The 20,781-nt window shown below is 40.5% G+C and overlaps 1 protein-coding gene across 1 annotated transcript in view; it reads left to right on the top strand.

Moving 5' to 3' along the window:
* Positions 1–16,393, top strand: part of CLMN (calmin) — a 73,242-nt gene extending 56,849 nt beyond the window's left edge. Inside the window, exons 5-13 of the mRNA XM_087747631.1 lie at positions 1,901–1,993; positions 3,267–3,457; positions 5,266–5,459; positions 6,441–6,523; positions 7,965–9,278; positions 10,315–10,496; positions 12,079–12,139; positions 13,189–13,250; positions 16,016–16,393. Coding sequence (XP_087603757.1) covers positions 1,901–1,993; positions 3,267–3,457; positions 5,266–5,459; positions 6,441–6,523; positions 7,965–9,278; positions 10,315–10,496; positions 12,079–12,139; positions 13,189–13,250; positions 16,016–16,169 — 2,334 coding nt within the window. The 3' untranslated portion in view covers positions 16,170–16,393. The remainder of the gene's footprint in view (positions 1–1,900; positions 1,994–3,266; positions 3,458–5,265; positions 5,460–6,440; positions 6,524–7,964; positions 9,279–10,314; positions 10,497–12,078; positions 12,140–13,188; positions 13,251–16,015) is intronic.
* Positions 16,394–20,781: the final 4,388 nt, after the last annotated feature.

Genomic DNA, 20,781 nt, shown 5'->3' with positions numbered 1-20,781 from the left:
TTTGCAACTTCTCCACTATACCATCTGGGAAGAAAATGTAATTGATGATCCTATTGACTCCAGGGTGCAAGTACTCCATAGGGTTTAAACTTTATGGGTGAGGGGGGATCTGGTGTGTGCACAGGGGCAAAACCCTGCCTTGCGTGGAATGCCACAACAGCAACTGATGGCACTTTGCTGCTTCCCTCCAATGAGCTTAGCTCTTGCTCCAGAGATCCTGCAGCAGTGCTAGTCATGAAGGAGAGTCACGGCAACCCCAGTGCAGGAATGGGCATGATGTGAGGCCTTAGTGGATCTCTTACAACCTGGTAGGTGTGGGAGGCTTAACCTCCTTTGCCTTTTTCCCCAGGAGAGGGTGTGAAAGGTCAAGAAGTGGTCAGGTAACTTGCAGGTGTTCCAGTCTCCTTTTGGAAAGTCCACCAGTAGGGGCTGCTCTGTCCCTAAACGTGTACGTCAACATGTCCTGCTATAGAACTGCTAAGAAATATTTTACAAGTTCTCAGAGTTCTTAACAGTTTCTCAGCTGATGCCTTCTACCCAAATCCAGCTAAGGCCCACTGGCAGATGAGATTTTTTTTTCTCTCTGCTGGTATCAACGCATTGCAGAGCTGCAGCTGAAGCACATCTGGTTGCCAGGACCTTGCTAGGGGACAACCTGGAAACTCAATGAGCAAGGCCAGACAGGAGTAGCCTTGGACACAGATGGCCTTTTAATTAGTAGTGCTAAAACACCTACTTTTCTATGGATTTCTTGTTTCCTTAAGAGTAAGTAGACAGTATCTTATAGCCAGGTGTCTCTCTCTACTGGGCTGGGTGACAAACACAAGCAGCAGTAAGAGGACAGCTGACACTGAGAGCAGTCTAATGTTAAATGCCACTTGCTCCCCATTTTGGAGAAAGTGCTATTAAAATGTACTAGGTCTTAAAGGCTTTCCCATGCCAAGTACCCTGGAGCTAGCAAGAAGTCTGAGCCTTGAAACATGACAGCTAGAGGTGTCTTCTTGCTAAGATTAAAAACTGCTGTGCGAACCACTAGATAAAAAGTTATTTTGCTTTCCTTTTTTCAGTTTAACCAAACCAGTTAGTAAAGAGTGGTGATGAAAGTGTTGGCAAACTGCCTTAGCTGCCAAGAACTTCAGGGTTAGATATTAAACCACAGTGGGTGGAACCTATCAGCGTACATTTCTGTGGAACTGGGGCAGCAGGGTAATGCGCTGCTAAGTGATTCATCATGTACCGGATTTCTAAGTGATAAATGGGCTGTATGCTGGGCTTTAACTCAGTGTGGGTGCCATGTGCAGTACTGACAGCTTCCTTGCTTCCTCCCTCCTCCATGACCTTTGCCAAAACCAAGTCTGTGTTGTCTAAGAGAATAACATCCTGGTGCTATCAGGTGGAAGAAACCTCAGTGTGGGAAAGTCGAGTTTGCTTGGATTAGGCAACTCTATCCTTTGCTAACTGATTTAATCGGAACTCTGTGACAAGCTGTGTAAGGTGAGATAAGCAAGGAGAAAGGAGATGCATAGCAAAACAGAAGTAAGCAGATCTTACTAGGATTTTAATTTTTGTACAAGAAGTTACTCTACTTTTTAAGAACAGGATCCACTGGAGGGGGCACCATCTTGTTCCATTTTTGTATGGAGGAAACACATTTGTGGTCCTGAGGATGCAGAACGGGGCTCACTTCTGTTCTGCAGACTATGCTGGGGGCTTGAGATAAGAGTTCAATGAGCAGGGTGGTTGTGATCAGGGCAAATTATCATTAACACAAGATTTCAGTCTTGCTTTTTGGCTGGCCAGTCAGTGGCAGAAGTGTTCTGGAGATATCCAGTAGTCTCACTGCGTTTTTTGCATTTACCTTGCTTTGAATTCGGCTCTGAATTTATGATCTCTTCTACAGGTAAAGCTTGTTAGCATTGATGCAGCAGAAATAGCAGATGGAAATTCCTCTCTGGTACTTGGACTAATATGGAATATAATCTTGTTTTTTCAGGTAATAAAACTTGAATACTTTAATCATAAGTGAACAATCTTCATGGTATCAGTCTATTTTTAAATTGATTTTTAATCCTAAAGAACATAATTAAGCACGCTAAACCTGAGCTTTTCCCTCTTAATATACACTAATTTTATACCTGCAGCTGCTTTCATTTTACTTCATTGGACCTATTTTGGTGTAAATAGGAGACAATTTAAGTCCTCGTTTGACTTGGACCAGAATTAGAGCTTCAGATTACTACTTTCCCTTCTCTCCTGTGCCTTCTCAGCGTTCTGCTCCAGATTCCCTGGATCTGAACCAATGTCTCAGGTTTGGTTCCAGGTTGCAGTTTATTTTCAATAACCTTTTCTGGATTTGGTCCAGTGTGGTGGGAAATTCCATGTAGAATCACTGATCTCCAGAGACTTACTCAACATGGCAAAAATTTGCAACTGATGTAGAGGGCCAAATAAAAGATATTGAAGGGCTTGGAACTGATAAAACTGATTTGAGCCTGCAAATTGATTTAGCCCCAGGCTTAGATTAAAACTGCTCCCTAATCTACACATATTTTGAAAATGTCCTTCTAGACAATACCAAATTCTAATAAACAGAGAAAGATGGAGGGAGGGTTTCTGCAACTCTCTAAGACTGTGAGGCTCTTTCATTCGCTTGGACTCATTTCTAAAATGGCTACAGGTGTAAAAAACAATCTTGAAGTTGCACTGGGGTTTCTTTCCCTAGCTGAGCTCCTCAAGCTGAACAGTGGTGCACAGCACCAGTTTGGCCAGACGGACTCGCGGGCAGAGATGGTGCGACCAGAATCTGTCACCCCGGCAGCAGAGGGCATGGGGGGCCTAAAAGCAGCGGAGTGGGTAATTTGGACTCAGTATCAATGCTGACCAAGGCCAAGAGTGCTGCTGCAGTCACCATTTCTTGACTAAAAATATTTCACTCAGGCAAGTCCCATGAAGAGAAAGAACGATTTCAGTTAAACTAACTTTTCTTTCAAGGATATGTTTCTCTGCTTTTTGTTTAATACAAATTTGCTGAGTGCAGCCTTAACCGATACCTTGCCCTGTCTGTCTCCTGGGGTTGCCAGCTGGGCTGCTGCTGGCTGTCACGCCTGTGCAATACAAGTTGAGAGTTATAATGGACAGGCCTATAACAACCTCTTAAAATTCAGTTATGGCACTGTTATCTTTAGAGCTTGCATGAAAACAAGCACTGAGTTCTCTGTGCAGCCAGTGTTAAACCACAGCACTGCGTGTTTTGCCTTTTTTTACAGATTAAGGAGCTGACAGGCAACCTCAACAGGAACTCCTCCTCCTCCAGCCTGTCCTCCGGGCCCAGTGGTCCCGAGTCAGACACGTCCCACCCCAGCACTCCCAGCGTGGAGAGAAATGTGTCTGTTACAGTGAAGGATCAGAGGAAAGCCATCAGAGCCCTTTTAATCTGGGTTCAGAGGAAAACCAGAAAGTAAGCTAACAAACCCTGGTGGAAAACCATGTTTTGCCGCCTGCACTTTTGAAGCTGAAACTCTTTTCTCTCTCGTGCCCCGTGTGTGCACTACCACGCGCTGTGGCTTCTTCTGCTTTGGAAGTTGGCAGGCGCACGTCTCTGCAGGGGGGTATATCACTACGGCCCTGTGTCGACAGCGGCCGTCTGACCTTGAAGCCGTGTGCATTGCTGGCATCATGATCTGAATGTTAAATGTTAACTTGCACTAATCTGCTTGGCGCCGTTTAAAACAGGATTGTTCCCTCCTCCCCCTACCCCCTGGCTTTTGTGCAGTCTATTTGATATCTTTTGCTAATTAAAGGGTAGGCATAAACAAGGGGTGAACTGAAAAAATAAATGCATTGAAAGACTTCAGGAACAGCCTCTTAAAGTAAGCAGCAGGCCTGAGGGAGCTTCTCTGTGTGCTGCAGAGTGCCTTGAAGGACAGAGCCCGTATTAGAGTCCCTCTTCCCTCTGAATTAAAGAGAAGAAGGGGGTGAATCTTAGGTCAGTTCTTGTGAACTTGTAGCATTTGGGTCCATTTCCATTGCTCAACACATCTCTCTCCTCTTTAATAAAAAAGTAGTTCTTTCGCCAAAGCATTTTGTCTAGTAATGCTTTAACCTGGCAAAGTTACTGTTGGGTTAAGAAACTTCAGTGTGAGATGTCTAGTGCACATGTAAATGCTTGGAGTGTATTTTACACATATATTGTTATCTGAAGCAATGACTGCCAGAGTGTTTTAAAGAGGGCATGGGTCAAACTTACTTATACAAGTTGGGTAGCTGAAAATTTGGCATTTTTGTCTGTTGATGGATTTATATGTCCAAATCTGCCTGTGAACACAAATGTTCTGTGTCTAGGGTTGAAGATAAAAATTTACATCTTAAATACTTGGTCCTCTGGTCCACATCATCCCTTGGTTATCTCCAGTGAAGCTAAAGGTGCTTGTTGTGTAGATAAACTTGTCCCATTGAGATCTGTAGTTCACTGCTGCCAGTGCAGACTGTAGAGGAAGCATGGTGTTAGGCCCCAGATAATGCTGATAATGTCATTAACAGGGAAGTGGTACAAGGAAAGTGAGGATCAGAGAAGTAACGGCCACAGACTTTTCAGTCCAGTCAAAGAGTTCAATTGGAAAATACCTAATAGGAGAAACTTGTTCTTGCACCTGCACTATTAAAAACATAATAGCATCCTGTTATCCAATGACCTGTGCAGAATTTTCTATTCTGGGGCTGTATTTCATTGCAAGTTTGATGGTTGTTTTTTCCTCTAAAACTTTGGGCACCTAACAAACTTGTGGTTTATACATACACTGACATCATTTGCATTTGGCAAAGCACAATTTTCTGCTATAGAAGGCCAAGTACACAGGAATGTGAATCATTTATGCTTATGTTTTTAAATACTTAGGTGCTGGCAGTCTTCCCAAGCTTCTTCCCAAGCTATGGCATTAAAATGCTGGAGAGCAATAGAAGCAGGAATCACAGAGACATTTGGTTTTGTGAATATTAAATGTGGTTGCTGAGTTCTTGAGGGCTTTGTTTTTACTAACTACTTCCTACAAGCAGGTTGATGTCAGCTGTTAGCCACACCGATTCAGTTTGTGAGTCCTTGTGTTTTATGGACGTATTTTGTGCATTTTGAAATCCAAAAAAATCTCAAATGTGACTACTGCAACTCAGCAACCTTACTTCTAACTTTCAGGAGTCCTTGAAAATGATGCCTTTACTTTGGATTTTGTAACACAAACACCCATGTAAACTGTGTGTAATTCTGTTCAGGTACGGCGTTGCAGTTCAGGACTTTGCCAGCAGTTGGAGGAGTGGCCTTGCCTTCTTAGCTATCATAAAAGCAATAGACACTACTTTGGTAGACATGAAGCAAGCACTGGAGAAATCAGCTCGAGAAAACCTGGAGGATGCTTTCAGCATAGCACAAAATAAGCTGGGTATTCCTCGGCTCCTAGAACCAGAAGGTAAAACGCCTATATCAACTTTGTTGGGTAACTTTCAAACTATAATGAATTAATGAATATTGCATTGTGATACCTATCAAAAACCTCCCAGAGATCAGGGTGTTGATGTGATGAGTGTGTTGGGCTGATTGATAAGAAAAATAAAAATGAATTGGTCACTGGCTTGTAGTCGTATACTTCCAGTCATATTTGTTAGCTCCTTGGGGGCAGAGATCTCACCATAGTTTTAGCTATGTACACTGGTCCTTGTTAATGTTTAGATGCTATGTGACATCTGCATTACTAGCAGGCATTGATCACCACCGTGATGTGCTGAGAGGTGTCTCAATGCATTAGCACCATTTCGTAATGCCTACTAAATGTCACCCCAGCATGAAGTGTGCGAGTCTGCTATACCAGGAAAATGGGTAGATACCTATTCAAATGTGTTTGCATCTCCCAGTTTTTCCTTTACAATGCATATATACACACATATATATGTGTGTACACAAGCATATATGTGTGTATATAAATATATATATATAAATGGAGATGCTTCTTGCAGTCTAAATTTTTTACTGAACTCTACTAGACAGGTATTAAGCCTTGATTTTATGATTGAAAGCACAGATTGGTTATTTGTGCTTTCATGGGTCACCTGTTAAAAGACTAGGCCATCCTGCTAAAAATAAACCTCTGTGCTGTCACTTAAAAAGATCACCATCTAATAACAGCATGAAAGTGGATGATAAGGGTCCCTGGTCAGGGTTCGGTATGTGTTTGGAAATAGGAAAAAAATAATGTGAGTAAGACCTTGACAACTCTTTCAAGTGCCATCAACAGTGAAAAGGATTCCAGCCTCTCTGATCTGTCAGAAAAAAAAAGTATTTGTAGCTGTTATTTCTCTCATCATAAAGGCAGGATAAATGTCTGACGATCTGTTCCTCTGCAAGAGCATTTCAAAGCCATGTGCACTCAAGCCCCTTGCGTCTGTCTCCATAGATATCATGGTGGAATCACCCGACGAACAGTCAATTGTGACATACGTGGCGCAATTTCTGGAACACTTCCCGGAGCTGGAAGGGGTATGTGTTTACTCCTACGTCATGTCATTTTTTTTATTTGCTTTGGTGTACTTAATGAAGTCAGATATTTCTGTATTTATCTTCTACGTTTCTTTCTGAAGTAGTTAAAATAAACCAGGAACTCAGTTTTAATTTTTCACATTTTTGTTAAATCCAGTCAAATGTGCTTTCATTGGCGATTGCTACAATGCTTTAGGTAGACTTGTGCTTTTAAACATTTGGATCCAATTATAACTTTCAGAGGTTAGAACTGGTTACATAGGGCTCCACTGCTTTGATCAGAATAAGGCTGAAATTTATCCTTTCATCTATGATGATTCATTGGACTTTGAATTTCATTTTGCCTTCTGTCTTCTCAAGTTTGAGGGCCACAATCAATCTGAATTTAGCAGGTATCAGACACAAGATACCAGAGGCTGAATCTTGTCAATGCAGCAGTCAAAAGCACACATTGTAAGCATGAAATAAACGGCAGCTTAAAGGACCAGGACTTTAATGCAGCCTTTATCAAAAATAAAGAATTGAGGAGCAAGCAGGGACTGACAGTGTCAGGGACTGACAAAGGTCTTTTGGAGAAACAGAGGGTAAACTTATAGAGGAATTAAAGGATAGGAGACAGAAAACTTGAGGAAAAATGGGAAGTCCCAGGAACTGGAGATGTGCATAAGTTGAAAAACTGTTCTGGAGGCTGCTCGTACTTCCCGACAGACCTAGTTCAACATAGTCTTTTTGGTTTGAAAGGCTTCCCAAGGGACTCGGTGTCCCTGGAGTATCTGGGTAAGTTTTTGTGCTAGAGTACATGCACATAAATGATGGTTCCTACATGAAAGGCATTTCCTCTCATTTCTTGACTGAATGTTCAGTTGGTATGTATTTTGTAGCTTATAAAATTGGTGGGCATTACTAAAGTCACTGGAATTAAAATTATTGTAATAATCTAATTATGATTATTAGATTAGATGAGCATTAAGATCTGTTGGCATTATGACTTGGGGGCATTTTACTGAGCAAAGAAAAAGCCTACTTTTTTTTCAAATACAGTTTCTTGGAATGGAATAATCTCGTATATGAATATATTTCACAGTGGATTTAGTGGACTTGTTAGATTTATTTTATTCCCAGGGTTTGGGATTGTGTCAAAAAGCCAAGTCAGTTGTCTCCACAGGTGCAGCAGGGAGAGATTAATACATTAACAACTGAGGAGTAGGCTTGTCTGCATTCTAATCTTACTGTAGGAGTGGCTTCTTGACGTTAAGCTTTGTTCAACTCACTTGACTTGCCAAATTGGTTTCCCTGCTTTCAAAATAAGTGAGTCATTAGCTGGCCATTCACAAGGCAATGAGGTGATGGGCTAGGTAGTTATTCTTTCTGTAGTGTTTGGGAAAAGTAAAATGCTATCTGAGTTACGATTTGTCTTTTAATGGTGTATCATCATTTATAGGAAGACTTTACAGATCCTGACAAGGAGCTTCCAATTGAGTCCACATATGTCCACATCAAAGACACACCTTCAGAAAAGGAAAGCAAAATCTTGATTTTAAGTGAAAGTGAAGAAAACATGTATACCGTTAATCACGAAAGGAGTCATCCTGCTCCTCCAAAGGTTCACATTCATGACACACCTGAGAGAATTCCATCAGAAACCGTTCCTGAAAACTGTAATGGGAAATTGAGTCAAGCGTCAGGTGATGCACAGGAAATGTCTGAAGAGGAGCCTCAGAGGCCTACCTCACTGAAAATTACAGGATCCGTCAGTTTTGAATCCAATTCCTCTTGGGAGGTTCTAAGTGATAAATTCATGCCAGGTGACAGGGGCATATCTGATGATCCTCTGAAACAGAATGATGACCTTTCTCCAGCTGTTCTGACAGATCAGAAAGATTCTGTTGACTCTTTTGAAGACTACTCTGAAGAATTAACTAAAGAAACCTCTACTGAATATGACAACGAAACTAAGAGCCTTTCAGCCAATACATCTTCTTTGAGTCCATTATCCTGGACTTCAGGTATACTTACAGATGAATCTATAAATAAAGTAGAAGAGAGCAAACCCCAAACTTCAATTCTTTTACCAGAAGATACCTCAAAACAAGAAGATACGCATAAGTATGTTCTTCATCTTCTAAATGAGGAAATACTGAAAATTCCACAAAATGAACATACAAAGCAATCACCTGTCTTTGAGACAATAGAAACTAACCATTGTTCACTGAATGGTTCTAATCTCAAAAGCCAAGAACTATCTACACATGAAACATCTGATGACTCTCTCTCAGATGTACCTAAAAATCCAGAGGACCTGGACAGCTGTGATGAAGCTGAGCCTGCAGCTGAAGTGCTACCCAGTTCTTCAAAAGTATCTGTAATACCCCATGATCTCTTTTATTATCCGCATTATAATGTTCCCATATCAGCAGTTTTGGATGCTTACCTTGAGCCTTGTATTGAAGGATATGATACTGGAAATGACAAAGCTTCTTCTGAAACAGTAATGGATGTTTTACATGAGAAGGGCTTACCAGAACAGAACTACAAGGAAGATGCTCCAGAGCCAGACTTAGGGAATAAGCTAGGTGTCCCTCCATCAGAAATGGATACTGAGAGTGGCGAGGAGGAAACAACAGATATTAACAGTCACATGAATTCTTCCAATGAAAAAGAAGTGCCATTACTAGTAGGAGAAGAGTTAGAAATTGAAAAAGATGGCAAAAAGGTCACCAACCATCAAGATTCCACTATTCCACAACATCCTGAGGTATTTTATTATTTTATTGGCAGCATTTCTTTGTGTATGTATGAAGGATTAGCATCTGACCTCAATGGTTTTTGCTTTCATTTTGCAATGCTTTGGAGAAATATCTAAAATGTACTTGGTTTCCTGTCCAGTAACACTGTTTGCCACAGCCCTCTACTGGAATGAATGGAATTGCAGATCCCTAAGAAGATCTGACATTAAAAGAGAGAATAAGCCCTAATACTAATAGTACTGCAAAAATGTGAATTTTAATTATGTTTTAAAGCAGCTTGAGGCTCCTGTATAATCCCTAGGCATAAAAGATTATCACAGAGGGTATTTTTAATAATTTGTAATGAGATGAACAGAAAGTAGTATTGCTGATATAGAAAGGATACAGGCAAAGGTAATTTTTGTCTGAATCCAAATAAGTTTGCCTATAAAAACTTAAACCAATTTGAGCAGCATAAGCTACATGGGTAAAATGAAGGCTTGTCTACACTGGAGGAAGAGGGGGGATTTTTGGTAGTTATTCTGTGCATTGGAGTTAGGCAATTTGCTACTGCATCTCTTCTTGCAGACACTGATTTTTAATTGTCTTTCTTACACGTTTTCCAGCGCAGTAATTTTAGATAGTGTTTTGCAGGAACGAGTGCCCATTTAATGTTACTCTACATGTTGCTTAGACAAGTTGCTTGGACATGTTTTGGTCCTGACACTTACTAGAGTAATGAAGTCAATCTGCTGTTAGCTTCAAAGACTAATTGGGGATAGATTAAAAGAAGTCTTAGTGGATGACTTCAAAGAGCCATGTCATGTCATGACTTCTTATATAAAAAGAACTGACAACTAATTGTATGTATATTGAACTGATGACACTGTATAGCTCAATGTATCCAAAATGATTTTCAAGAGATGAATTGCTTTTTATTCTCTTTAGTGAGACTTTCAATCTTTTACTACGTGCAATTTAGCATCTGAGTAGGCTACACCACTATTTAGAAGGGTAGGGAAACAGTTTTGTTGTCTAATGCAAAATGTTTCTTAATTTCAACAGGACATAGTAGAACATCTAGAGGATTTATCAATAGCCATAAAGAGACCAGAAAAAAGTAGTAATAGGGAGGAAGAAGGGAAAACTATGATCAAAGTAGAAGACTTGCAGATCTCAGAAGGTGCCACTACTGCTCTGTCACAAGATAAACTGGAAGAAATTGCTGATTATCAGGAATTTACCAGGTATTTCACATTAACATTGTCTTAAATACACCTAAGTGATATGAATGCGTGGTCTTCTGAAGTGTGCCCTGTCCATTGGATGTTTCTTGTAGACTTCTTTTAGGAGCAGTGTATTGGGACTCATTGCCTTCTTCCTGTGTTTATCTTAAATGTGCCAATTGGACTTGATTTGACTTTGCTATACAAACTTTGTTATGCAAAACCCAACTGGAACCCCAGCGTATTTTGTACGTGGCAGTGTTTTAACTGTTTTTCCAACAGAAAGAGTGTTTTGTAACATAGATGACGTAATTCATGTGCATTGTGACACTATGTGGAAGCGTGACACTGCTTCATTCCAACAGATATTTCTTGGCCTTTTTTTCTGTTTTTGAACAAGTGAATGAGATTGTGGTAGGTTGACCTTGGCTGGCCACCAGGTGCCCACCAAGCCACTCTCTCACTCTGCATCCTCAGCAGGATGGGGGGACAAAATAAGATGAAAAACTTATGGGTCGATGTAAAGGCAGTTTCATGAAAAAAGCAAAGGCCACATGTGGAAGCAAAAGGAGACAAAAAAAAAAAAAAACAAAACAAAAAAAAAGAAAAGATTTACTCTCTACTTCCCATTAGCAAGCGATGTCCAGCCACCTCCTGGGAAGCAGGGCCTCAGTAGGCGTAGTGGGAAGCAGGGCCTCAGTAGGTGTAGTGGTTGCTTCAGAAGACAAATGCCTTAATAACGAGTGTGTTTGTGTATGTGCGTCTCTCTGCCAGCTTCCTCCTGTCTCTTAGATTTTATTGCTGAGCACAACATCATATGGTATGGAATGTCCCTTTGGTCAGTTTGTGTCAGTTGTCCCAGCTATGTCCCCTGCCAGCCTCTTGCCCACCACCAGCCTACTGGCCTTTGCGGGGGAGTTGGAGAGACAGCCTTGGTGCTGTGTGAGCACTGCTTAGCAATAGCTGAAACATTGCTGTGTTACCAGCACAGTTTTAGCTACAAATACAAAGCATAGAACTATAGGAGCTGCTATAGGGAAAGTTAACTGCACCCCAGCCAGACTCAGTACAGAGACACTCAGCTAATTTTACTCCATTCACTTCTGTTCCCTCTTATGTTCTAATTTAGTTCTTAGGTAATGTATTTGAGTGGGACATGAACTGTAATTTGTTGATGCTTATCACTATAACACTGTAACGAATTTGAACGAGTTTGCTTAGTAAAACCCATTATCTCCTTCAAGCTTTCTGTTCCCTGCAAGGTCTGTCAATTTTTTATTTATATAGACAGCCATAAAACCTGGGGTGTACTTTCACTTAAATGTCAATGATGTCAAAGGTGCAAAAACCCTACCAGATACCACTTTTCAGAAAAGATTCCAATTTGAGCATATGGATTTTTTATCATGGGTCAGGTTTTCTGAAAGTGATTTTTTATCATGTTACTGATAAATTCAAGTCCATATTCTACTACACGCAACAATGCATATTTTTGGTTTTGCATAGCTTAAAACTAGCATGTGCAATTGCAGTGGCTCTCTTTGAAGTCAAAACAAAACTTAGCTTTATGAATTTAAAAACTTTCCTTTTACATACATTTCAGAACCAGTGACAGTGATTCCAACATTCATCTTCGAAAAAGATCTCCTAATACTTCTGAGGAGGTAAGTATGTGGAAATTTACCTATCGCTGTTTCTCTGTTTCTCTTAAACTCCAAAAGTTCGCATACTGTAAAAGGGTCTACTCTATATGTAAAGCTAAGTGACAATACAGAAGCCCCATGACTTCTAATAATTTTAGTGCCAAAACCAGGCATAGCTGAAAAGCTTTACTGAACTCTCCTAAATAGATGGAACTGAACCTTGACCAAACCCACAAAGGAGTACCTAATACTACAATTAAATCTATTGTAACTTTGAGGCTTACTTCCTCATAACTGTATAGCTGCAACATTTCGCTTCTTTGAAGCTGCCTTTATTTGCTGCTCCAGTTTCTTTTAGTTTGTGCATTCTCTGTATGTATGTTGGTGTCCCGGTCACAGCCCTGCAAAAATGCTGGGTGTATCCTGAAGTGCACTTTTTATGACAGATGGGGCTCTTTCCTTCTCCTTCATAGCAGCGGTGTATTATATTATCTCAATAGCAACAGCTAACCCTAAAAGAATTTTAGTTGTAATGTGAAACTGCATCCTTAATGGCAGATGAAAGTCATATTGGTTGCTTGAGAGCGCACTATACAGCTGAGCTCTGGATTTCTAAGTCAGAAGGAAGGGACAACATCAACAATCTGGGCACATTGAGTAAGGACAGGAATATGGCTCTTTTCAGCACCAAACAAAATCCTGACCATCTTGGAGTTTTAAAGAAATGCTGCCGCCAATGTTCAATGAAACTGAGGTTTAACACAGATGCTTTAGTTTTGCAATGCTGTCAGAGCTACTAGAAATATATATCAATGAGGGGAGCTTTATTCAACTGAATGAAAGCAGTTGAAAGCAAAAAAAATCTTCTTTTTTCACAACTTTTTTCCTTTTCTGTGTGTGTAGCAGACTGCAGTGGTGGATGTGCTGGCAGGGAATAAATTTATAAGCACATTTTCATTTTATTTAAGCAAACGTTAGACATACTCTGCATAAAATACACACACAATTACCATCTTTGTGAGATGCTGAATTTTATTTTTTTTATATAGTCTATTCCTGTTTTGTTTAAGGAAACCTGTGGTGTAAATGAGCAGAAGATGACAGATATGGGTGAAAATCCATTGATAATCAGGTGAGTCGTGCTTATTCAGACAAAGCCTTTTGCAAGGAATCCATAACTCCCAGGTGCTTCTAACAATGTTACAAAGGGAAATGAAAATTAACCATAATTGTAAAGATTGACTGGATGTCTTGTGTAATGGCTCGGAGTCCATATTTCCCATAGGTGTAAGACACAAAACTTCTTTATTGCTCGATCTCCCCCTTGACTAAAATGCTTTTCCTTGTCTTGAGAGGAAAGACTCAGCTGCCTAAGCAAGACTGCGAGCACTTTCTCCAAATAGTGGATATTTCACACCAAGAAAAGAGTGGGAGGACTTCAAATATGAGGCCCTCTGGCAATCATGACTCTTTCCATGTTTGGAAGACTGTCAAGACAATGTTTAGTTTGGCCAGTGCTAGACCATACTTCAGTGGAGTTCTGGCCTCTGTTAGAGCACCCATGAGTTTTTATTATTTGTATGTGTGTTCAGTTTAGACTTAGAGTGATGGATCCTGAACGGAGAGTGTGTATCCCTTTGGTATTAGGGTCTACATACGTATAAGAAACAAGGATTGCTTTAGGTTTTCTCTCTCAAGTTCATAGAATCATAGAATTGTTAAGGTTCGAAAAGACCCTTAAGATCATTGAGTCCAACCGTTAACCTAGCACTGCCAAGTCCATCTATACCATGTCCTCGAGCACCACGTCTACCTGTCTTTTAAATACCTCCAGGGATGGAGACTCAACCACTTCCCTGGGCAGCCTGTTCCAATGCCTGACTACCCTTTCGGTGAAGAAGTTTTTCCTAATATCCAACCTAAACCTCCCCTGGCGCAGCTTGAGGCTGTTTCCTCTTGTCCTATCGCTTGTTACTAGGGAGAAGAGACCGACCCCCACCTCGCTACAACCTCCTTTCAGGTAGTTGCAGAGAGCGATAAGGTCTCCCCTCAGCCTCCTCTTCTCCAGGCTAAACAACCCCAGCTCCCTCAGCCGCTCCTCATCAGACGTGTGCTCTAGACCCTTCACCAGCTCCGTTGCCCTTCTCTGGACACACTCCAGCACCTCGATGTCCTTCTTGTAGTGAGGGGCCCAAAACTGAACACAGTACTCGAGGTGCAGCCTCACCAGTGCCGAGTACAGGGGCACTATCACCTCCCTGGTCCTGCTGGCCACACTATTCTTGATACAGGCCAGGATGCCATTGGCCTTCTTGGCCACCTGAGCACACTGCTGGCTCATGTTCAGGCGGCTGTCAACCAACACCCCCAGGTCCTTTTCTGCCAGGCAGCTCTCCAGCTACTCCTCCCCACGCCTGTAGCGTTGCACAGGGTTGTTGCAACCCAAGTGCAGGACCCAGCACTGAGCCTTGTTGAATCTCATACAGTTGGCCTCAGCCCATCGATCCAGCCTGTCCAGGTCCCTCTGCAGGGCCTTCCTACCCTCCAGCAGATCGACACTTCCACCCAACTTGGTGTCATCTGCAAACTTACTGAGGGTGCACTCGATCCCCTCATCCAGATCATCAATGAAGATGTTGAACAGGACTGGCCCCAACACTGAGCCCTGGGGAACACCACTCGTGACCGGCCACCAACTGGATTTGGCTCCATTCACCACCCCTCTCTGGGATCGGCCGCCCAGCCAGATTTTAACCCAGCGCAGAGTGCACTTATCCAAGCCATGAGCAGCCAGTTTCTCCAGGAGAATGCTGTGGGAGGCTGTGTCACAGGCTTTACTAAAGTCCAAGTAGACAACATCCACAGCCTTCCCCTCATCCACTAAGTGGGTCACCTTGTCATATTCAGTTGAGACTGAATAGTACCTCCCAGAACTTCTAGTTAAAACGATGTTGCATTTAAATGCAGAAAACACACAAAATATTATCAGGATCCAGTGTCCTGGTCTCACTTACACTTCTGTTAAAAAAATACATTAATAGCTATCACAATTATGCCTGTTTGCAGACTGCTGATATTGAGCAAGTTTTGTGTAATGCTCAGGTATATATCCAGTGTAATACCTGAGCAAGTAGGATGCTCCAAGCCAGAAGAAGGACTCATTAAAACAGGCCAAAAAACAGTTTTCTACAAAAGTAGATTAAAAAGAAGTCTACCAGAGGGTGATTCATATAGTAGTATAAAATTATAAAATAAGTGTATCATCTTGTGCCTTTTTAAATAAGACCTTTTCTTATCTTTGTGAGTGCTCAGTGGTGCTGGCAGAGTCCGTTGGGCTTTGCCCTTATGAACCACAGCTGGAATTTTGGCAAGTTGGCATTTTGGAGTTCTCCTACAAACCCTCAACTGCTAGTTGGTTTCTGGAAGTCTTGGGCTTTTTCTGTTTAATGTTCTGGTGTCTGACATAAGAAGCTCTGGAAGTAGATGATTCGGGGAAAGCGTATCAAGTCAGATACAGTGTATAAGTATAATTGTGAAAGTGTGATATGTGTTTCCCAGAGCTATGTTTACTGTTCTGAATATAAAAGGGCATCCTTTTGACTGATGGAAATCACCTTATGTCAAAGGACTGTACTGTAATGGCATGTATTTAGACTATCTGAGAATTTGTCCAAAGTTTTCAGAGGATTAATTGCCATGTACATTGGCTCCTAAGGGAACACACTGCTAAAGCCCATTATGCACCTCATAGTCTAGCTTGGACTCCAACTGACTAGATTGAAATGGTTCATTAAACTGCTGTCTTTTAGTCCACCCTCTAATCTTTACAGTAACTATTAACCAGAAGGGCTTTTTCTTCTTTTTCCTGCCTCTTATCAAATTCTCTCCTGTTTTCAGGAAGAAAAAGGACTTGGAAGCAAGTGAGACTCCAGCACCAACTCATGAGATTACGATTGTTGAGCAGCCAGAGATATTCTACTTCATCATTTTCTTCTGGGCGCTGGTCTACTGCCTTTTACTCCTTCCACAGCTTCTTAGCAAGAAAGTTTGATCTCTGTGAGGCGTAGAATAAAGGACGGTGGCTGGATTGCTCTGTGTATCTGCATATGAATATGTTCCTTCAGGTGAAGCACAACCAGATATGTAGGACCTGGTATTTGTGTTTATTATCAGGTTGTCCTCAATCCCTCTACTGTTGTGCTATGACAGTGTCTAAGCACATTTTATATTATGATAATTCTGTAAATATATATAAAAATGACCTGATTTAGTAGACGCGATTTTGTACATTTGTGCCTTGCTTTATAAGATGCTAAATAAAACCAGATAATTATCAGTAGAAATATGAACAATTCAGAGCTCTAGTCTTCAAAAATTATTCCTCTGGCTTCATTTACCTATGTAGGGCCTGACAGCTGTGGAAGAGGGGTGGTGTTGACTTGCCCATGAATCTGGCCCACCTGCAAGGGCAAGGCTAGAAATGCTTTTTCCCATTTTCCATGAAATTCTTTGAGAGAGCTGGAGGCAGAGCAGAGCTGCAGGTGGTGGAACATGCTGACCCCAGGAATTGATTACAATTCCAGTGGCAATTCAGTGGAGCAACAAAATCAGACTGAGGGTTTATTTGGGTAGGGGAGTTTGGTATTTTAGGATTTAAATTCATTTTTATCGTGCACCTTTTGTTATGTTTAATTTGCAGGAGTAAATTGGGTGTGGAGAAGTGTGAAGAACATACACGCTAGCTGCTTCTTAGGAGGGATCATAGGAGAAATCTTAGCCCAGAAACTTCTGTAGAGAATACCTGAAGAAATACACTTTTTGTACATTACTGATGGTGGCCATCTTTGAAAAGATGTTCAAGAAGCTTAATAATTTTATCAGGAACAGATACCATGGTTCTGGTTTTGTATTTTTTTAAAAAAGTACCTCACTGCTTCTGAGGCTGCTTCTGCTTCCTTTTCTCTGCTGCTTTTATTTACCAGACCATGTGAAGATTTCTCTTTTTTGAAAATAGATACAAAAAATAATAGGTAACCTAATTTGCTGAGGCTACTGTTAGGGCACAAGTGCATGGTAAAAGGATTACAAATATCCTGTAAGTGCCCATATCCATAGAGGAAGAAATGACAGATGTAAAACTAAATACAGAGAAATGTTGACAGCCAGTATTGACTTTCTAGTGCAACTGAAGAGACTCCTGTGGCTTGTCCATAGACACAGTTGAGCCACTTCTGCATCTTGTAACTTTTGTGCACATCAGTGATCACTTTAGGATATTTGATTTAGGATTTTTTGCCAGAGGAGGCGTACCCGTGCATTACAGGACAAAAGAGAAGTCTTCAAATTCAATTTAATAGCAGTAACTTTTCTGTGTGTGACTTTTAGTGAAGTCACCATTTTTCATCAGCACATTTTAGTTTCATAGTATGCTTTATGAGACTATGTCGCATTGCTGCTTGCACCTGAAAATTTGTAAGGTTGACTGCAATGTGCTTCATAAAATGAGGGGTTTCGTAATTTCACATTGAGTGAAAGTTACAACATATGGCCATAAGTTTTACACATTTTGTTTTAGCATAAGGTGTATCTCTGCCTTGGCTTAGTTTTCAGCTGAACTAATAGTACCTGGGATGAGGACACATCAGAATATACAGCAATTTATTTGCAGATATTTAAAACCTGTTTGTAGTCATGTTATCTGATGGGGTAATCCTAACTGTCCATCACACTTCATTCTTCTTTATAAGCTTTTTGTTTCCCTGGGATTTTTCTTCCAAGCTGCAGTTAGAATTCAAAAGCAGCAGTGCATGGCAGGAGATCTTAAACATTGAAGGTAAAATTCTGAACCTCTTTCAATCAACAGAAAGGTGAAATCTTGCCTATTCTGTCCTGTCACTGTTGACTAGAGCTGGATTCACCCCATGAACCTAAAAGTAAGATCCTTTGTGCTTGGTGAGGAACAGATCCAAACTTCCCAACTTAATTCAGTGTAAATCAATATAAAAATAGTCTTTCAACTTGCTGATGAAAATAGTCAACATTTTGAGTCATCTGATTTTGTGATGCATGAACTTGTTTGTGCTTGTTGATGAAAGACAGCAATATGTCCTTCCAAAAGAAAAGCTATGTTAGAATTTTTGAAGATGCTTTCTTGAAGTAGGCTAAAATATAACATTGAAGGCTAGTGCTTTTTCTCTGAAAGAATAAAACTTAATACAAAAAACTTTATATCCTTATCCTGAAAACCAGTGAATACCAGGCTGGGGCATGGCAGCTATTTAACAGCAGCAGGTAGCAACGTACATTAGTTTGGAGCAAAAGTGTTGACAGCTCTTCATTATTTGCCACTCTTCATAGGCTCCTTTGGTTTATGACAACTTTTTCTGAGCCTTTGTATCTTTCTGGTTCTTCCGTGTTTCTTAGTCTTCAGCAGAGATTATCTGTAGTTGGATTACAGTCTCTTCATAGACCTTTACAGCTTTCAAAGTTCAGTCAAGTAAGCTCCCTTCTGTCTTCTCTCCTTCCTCTTAAGAAAATTAATCAGAATGAGGAGGTCTTTGGATGTCTCATCTGAACAACTGACATCCATAAAGAATGGAAAAGTGAATGGGAATGCACTGATGCTGGCAATTTCATTACACAGTATTTTCTTCTAAGAGGGAGAAAACCCAGGGTTTTCTTTCTTACCTCCCACTGATGAACAGTGACTGAAACAGTGAAACGAGCAGTTTAAATGCCAAACAGCATCCAGCAATTGTCTTGACCATCTCACCCAATGTTTAACCTGATGTACGCTTTCCAGCCTATCCCATTAAGAGATGGAGATTGTTTCTTCCATGCAAAATAGATGAAAAAAATACTAAATTAGTCCATGATACTTGGTATTAAGTTGCTTTCCTTGTTTGGTTGTGGTTTTGCGATAACAGAAGCAGTGTACCTTACTCAGCCATGCCATGGGTAAGAAGATCCAGGGTAAAGAGTTAAGAGTGATTATACTGGTATGGTCAACTGTGCATGAAAAGAGAATGAACTCTTCAGGAGTTTTGCCGTTACTTGGAACTGCAAAAAGTGACATCTGCATAAGCAGCAGCTTCCCCCACTTAAGTTGACTTTCAAGCCTGCATCTCTTCTTCCACAGCGCAAGACCCAGTCCCTCAATGCAAGTGCCCTATTCTGAAAACATTGCTTGTTGTTAGACTTTGTGTCCTATTCTGAGCTTACAGTCTAAAAGCCTGATTGTGAAGCATTCACTATGGCAAAGCCTGTTTTAACTTGCTGGCTAGAGGACTGGCTTGAGGTAGTGGAGGTTTTAAAGGCTGGTGGGCAATCTATCATCTCTCTGTTTTTCAAGAAAGATGTGCACTGTCTGAATAAGGAAGTTTTTCCTGAATTTTTGCCTGGGTTTTTGAAAAATGCTAAGCTTGAGCTGACCACATTTGGCATCTTGATTTAGCAGCAGAATTCAGATACGCAAGGGTACCGATCTGTTAAGACCATTTCTAAAACCTGTTGTTGTTGAGCAAATGTATGGGTAGCAGAGTATTGTGAAGTGTGTCAGGAAGTGCTTGAGGTTCACTGGATAAAGGATGTTTGGTGTTCACAGAAGGACCATTAAAGACTTGGAGACAACTATAATAGGATGGCAATGTTATTGTAGTCATGTAACTTAACTGCAAAGCGTTTCATTGTGATTTTATAGAAAGTACAAGGAAAGATATGCTATTACAGACAGAACTTGGCTAGACGTTTATGGGGCAGATGTCTTAGAGTTGAAGAAATGAGTTAAACAGTCACATAGTCTACAAACTGAATTGAATATAGCCTTTGCCAAATTGTAGGAAATGATCAGTGCAAAGACAGGACAAGCACAGATTACAGTAAAAAAATGACAATCACTTTCAATGCCATGAATATTTTTGATGGATTGAGCTCTAAAATGTATTTTTATTGAGTTTCTAGATTATAATGAATGTGTCTACAGAATTTTATGCAAAGCTTGAGAGTTCAGCTGTTTTAAAATGATTTTTTATATAGCAGTGATTATTTTATCTATATATTTAATAGAACTGTAAAACCATTTTAAGAGTACCTGTAAAATTCTATGTCTGTGATATTATTTATTCATTATGACTCATGAGAATGAACATTAAGCTATGCATCGATTGTGTCATCCATTTGGAAAGTAGAAACTGCAAACAGGAGAAGAGATTTTAATGAACAGTAGACTTGAAAAACATGGGAAATGATTGAATACAATTGTGCGATTCTTAAAGCTGCATAGCAATATGTCATTTTGTGATGTTAAACTTTCAGCTGAAGTTGCAAAATATACTAAGTGATTAAGCTACTTTCTTCCATTAAAACTTCCTGAGGCTGAAATTTCTACATGTTGATATTTGGTGTCTAAACACACTTAAATCCTCTACATCTTCTGGAGACTCTCAATTTACTCCAGCTCAGCATGACTGTAACTTCTTTATCCAAGTAGTGCTCCATTGAGTTTACGGGGGTACCATGCAATACCCAGCAGGTTTTTTTAGGGTTTTCTGCACCAAACCCCACAGAATCAGAGCTTCAGAAGATTATTTTGGCCAGTGTATGTGGTATCATATTCAGCCATCTAACAAGATAATAGTTATAATAATGCATTATCACTTGTGCTA

Source organism: Nipponia nippon, unplaced genomic scaffold, assembly GCF_047370975.1.
Source record: "Nipponia nippon isolate SJK-2023a ecotype South Korea unplaced genomic scaffold, ASM4737097v1 scaffold_11, whole genome shotgun sequence".
Classification (NCBI taxonomy): Eukaryota; Metazoa; Chordata; class Aves; order Pelecaniformes; family Threskiornithidae; genus Nipponia; species Nipponia nippon.
Note: the sequence above shows the minus strand (reverse complement) of the source record. Positions and strands in the feature narration are given on the sequence as shown.